Genomic DNA, 2,135 nt, shown 5'->3' on the forward strand with positions numbered 1-2,135 from the left:
AGCTATTGATTTGCTCATTTTGTATTTTGGTGTTGGTGATGTTTAAACTTTGAAAAACATCTTTTTGTTTAGTATGAATATGAACTTGTTTCGTTAAAACGATCTGATTGCTGTTTGTCATATCTGTTTGATATTTGGAGTGGTTGGCCTCGTTAAAACCTCCCTGAGTAAAACGCCTTTTTGGGAAAAAACCTCAGTGGCAGGAAAAAGAGTACCCCCCCGTTCTCCACAAAAAGATTACAAATATTTAAGTATGGTACAATCGTAGGGACGTGATGTTCCAAGTGTTCGGTAGATTATCTCCTTCCAAGGTCTGTAACGAGTATGCACCTCGGCCATGTACTTGTATGATTCTGAAAGGACCTTCCCAATTGGCGGCGAGCTTACCCTCTCCTGGCGGTTTTCGGACATCTTCCAGTCGTCGGAGCACAAGGTCTCCTTGCTGTAGTGTTCGGGGTCTTACCCTTGTGTTGTATTTGCGCCGAGTTAATTGTTGCATTGCTTCATGTCTTATTCTTGACTCTTCTCGTACTTCTTCTAATAGGTCTAACTCTGCTTCTCTAGTTTGATCATTGGTATCCTCGTCGAGATAGGTTGTTCTGACCGAGCCTTGTGATATCTTTACCGGGATCATGGCGTCGGATCCGAACATTAGCCTGAATGGTGTCTCTTTAGTTGAGCTTTGCGGGGTGGTGTTGTAACCCCAGAGGATTTCTGGTATCAATTTTGCCCATTGTCCTTTGGCAAGTGTTACTTTTTTCTTTAGAGCCTGCAAGATAACTTTATTAGCAGCTTCGGCGAGCCCGTTGGATTGTGGGTGCTCCACCGAGGAAAAATTGTGCTTTATATTCAAATCATGCAAGAAAGATGCTATTCTCTTATCAGTAAATTGTCTACCGTTATCAGTGATAATGTCCATAGGCAGTCCGTATCAGCATATGATAAATTTCCAAATGAAACATTTTACCTTTTCTGACGTTATTTTCGCTAGAGGTTGGGCTTCTATCCATTTTGTGAAATAATCGATTGCTACAATCAGGAACTTCACCTGTCCTTTGGAGATTGGGAAGGGGCCAAGTATGTCGAGCCCCCATCTTTGAAACGGCCATCCGATTTCCGTCGTGTGTAATGTCTCGGCCGAGTTGTGGATGATCGGTGAGCATCTTTGGCAGTTGTCGCATTTTCGGACTTTATCGAGGCAATCTTTTCTCAATGTTGGCCAATAGTATCCAACCCTCAATATTTTTGTGGCTAAGCTCCGACCTCCGATATGTGTGCCGCAAATTCCTTCATGGGTCTCTTCCATTGCGAGGTCGGCCTCCTCCTTCCTAGGCATTTGAGCAGGGGTCGGGAGAATCCTCTCCTGTATAGATCATCACCTATGATTGTGAAGAAATTCGCCCTCCTCTGGAAGAGCTTCGGGTTCTCTACATTTTCGGGTTTATTTCCAAACTTCAGGAATTCAATGTACGGTGTTCTCCAATCTCGTTCCTGTAATATACTCATAACAAATTTATTGTATATGCTCGGTTGTTCCAATGTCATGTGTGATAAATTTGGGGATGTTCCTAATTTCCTAGATGTGGCTAGTTTGGATAGTACATCGGCTCTGTTGTTGTCGTTTCTACTTATATGAGTTATTTCAAAATGTTGGAACTGTTGTGCTAAGCATTTTACCTGTGTATAATATTGTTCTAAAGAGGGTTCTCGTACCTGGAACACGTGAACCACCAAGAGGGAGTCGCAGTAGATCTTTATGTTTTGTATTCCACACCCTTTTGCTAGGCGCATGCCGGCTAGGAGCGCTTCATACTCAGATTGGTTATTGCTGACTGGAAATGCGTACTTTATTGATTGTTTGATGGAGATTCCATCTTTGTCTCTGAGGACTATACCTGCTCTACCGCCGTCCTCATTGGCGGCACCGTCTACATACAGCTCCCATTCTGGGTGTGCATCTCCATCCGACGTCAGTTCTGTCACAAAGTCGGCCAGTGTTTGTGACTTTAATGAGTTCCGAGGATGATATTCCACATCGTATTCTGACAGCTCAATGCACCACTTGGTTAGTCTTCCCGCGAGGTCAGGTCTTGACAGTACCTGCCTTAGGGGTTGATTTGTTCGTACTATGATCT

General features: G+C 43.6%; 1 protein-coding gene across 1 annotated transcript; it reads right to left on the reverse strand.

Annotated features, from left to right (window-relative positions):
• Positions 248-1,181, reverse strand: LOC107636688. Its single transcript, XM_016340180.1, has 2 exons — positions 968-1,181; positions 248-870 (listed from the first exon to the last, which is right to left on the reverse strand). The coding sequence occupies exons 1-2, from the start codon at positions 1,179-1,181 to the stop codon at positions 248-250; spliced, it is 837 nt and encodes a 278-aa protein (XP_016195666.1).

The sequence above is a fragment of the Arachis ipaensis genome, chromosome B04 (genome assembly GCF_000816755.2).
Source record: "Arachis ipaensis cultivar K30076 chromosome B04, Araip1.1, whole genome shotgun sequence".
Taxonomy (NCBI): domain Eukaryota; kingdom Viridiplantae; phylum Streptophyta; class Magnoliopsida; order Fabales; family Fabaceae; genus Arachis; species Arachis ipaensis.

Bases quoted from the DNA above. Each gene is read 5' to 3' on its own strand.
- LOC107636688 (XM_016340180.1), bottom strand. From the start codon at position 1,181: ATGCGACAACTGCCAAAGATGCTCACCGATCATCCACAACTCGGCCGA. The intron at 871-967 runs GTAAAATGTTTC...ATAAGAGAATAG, and splicing joins CGAAAATAACGTCAGAAAAG to CATCTTTCTTGCATGATTTG.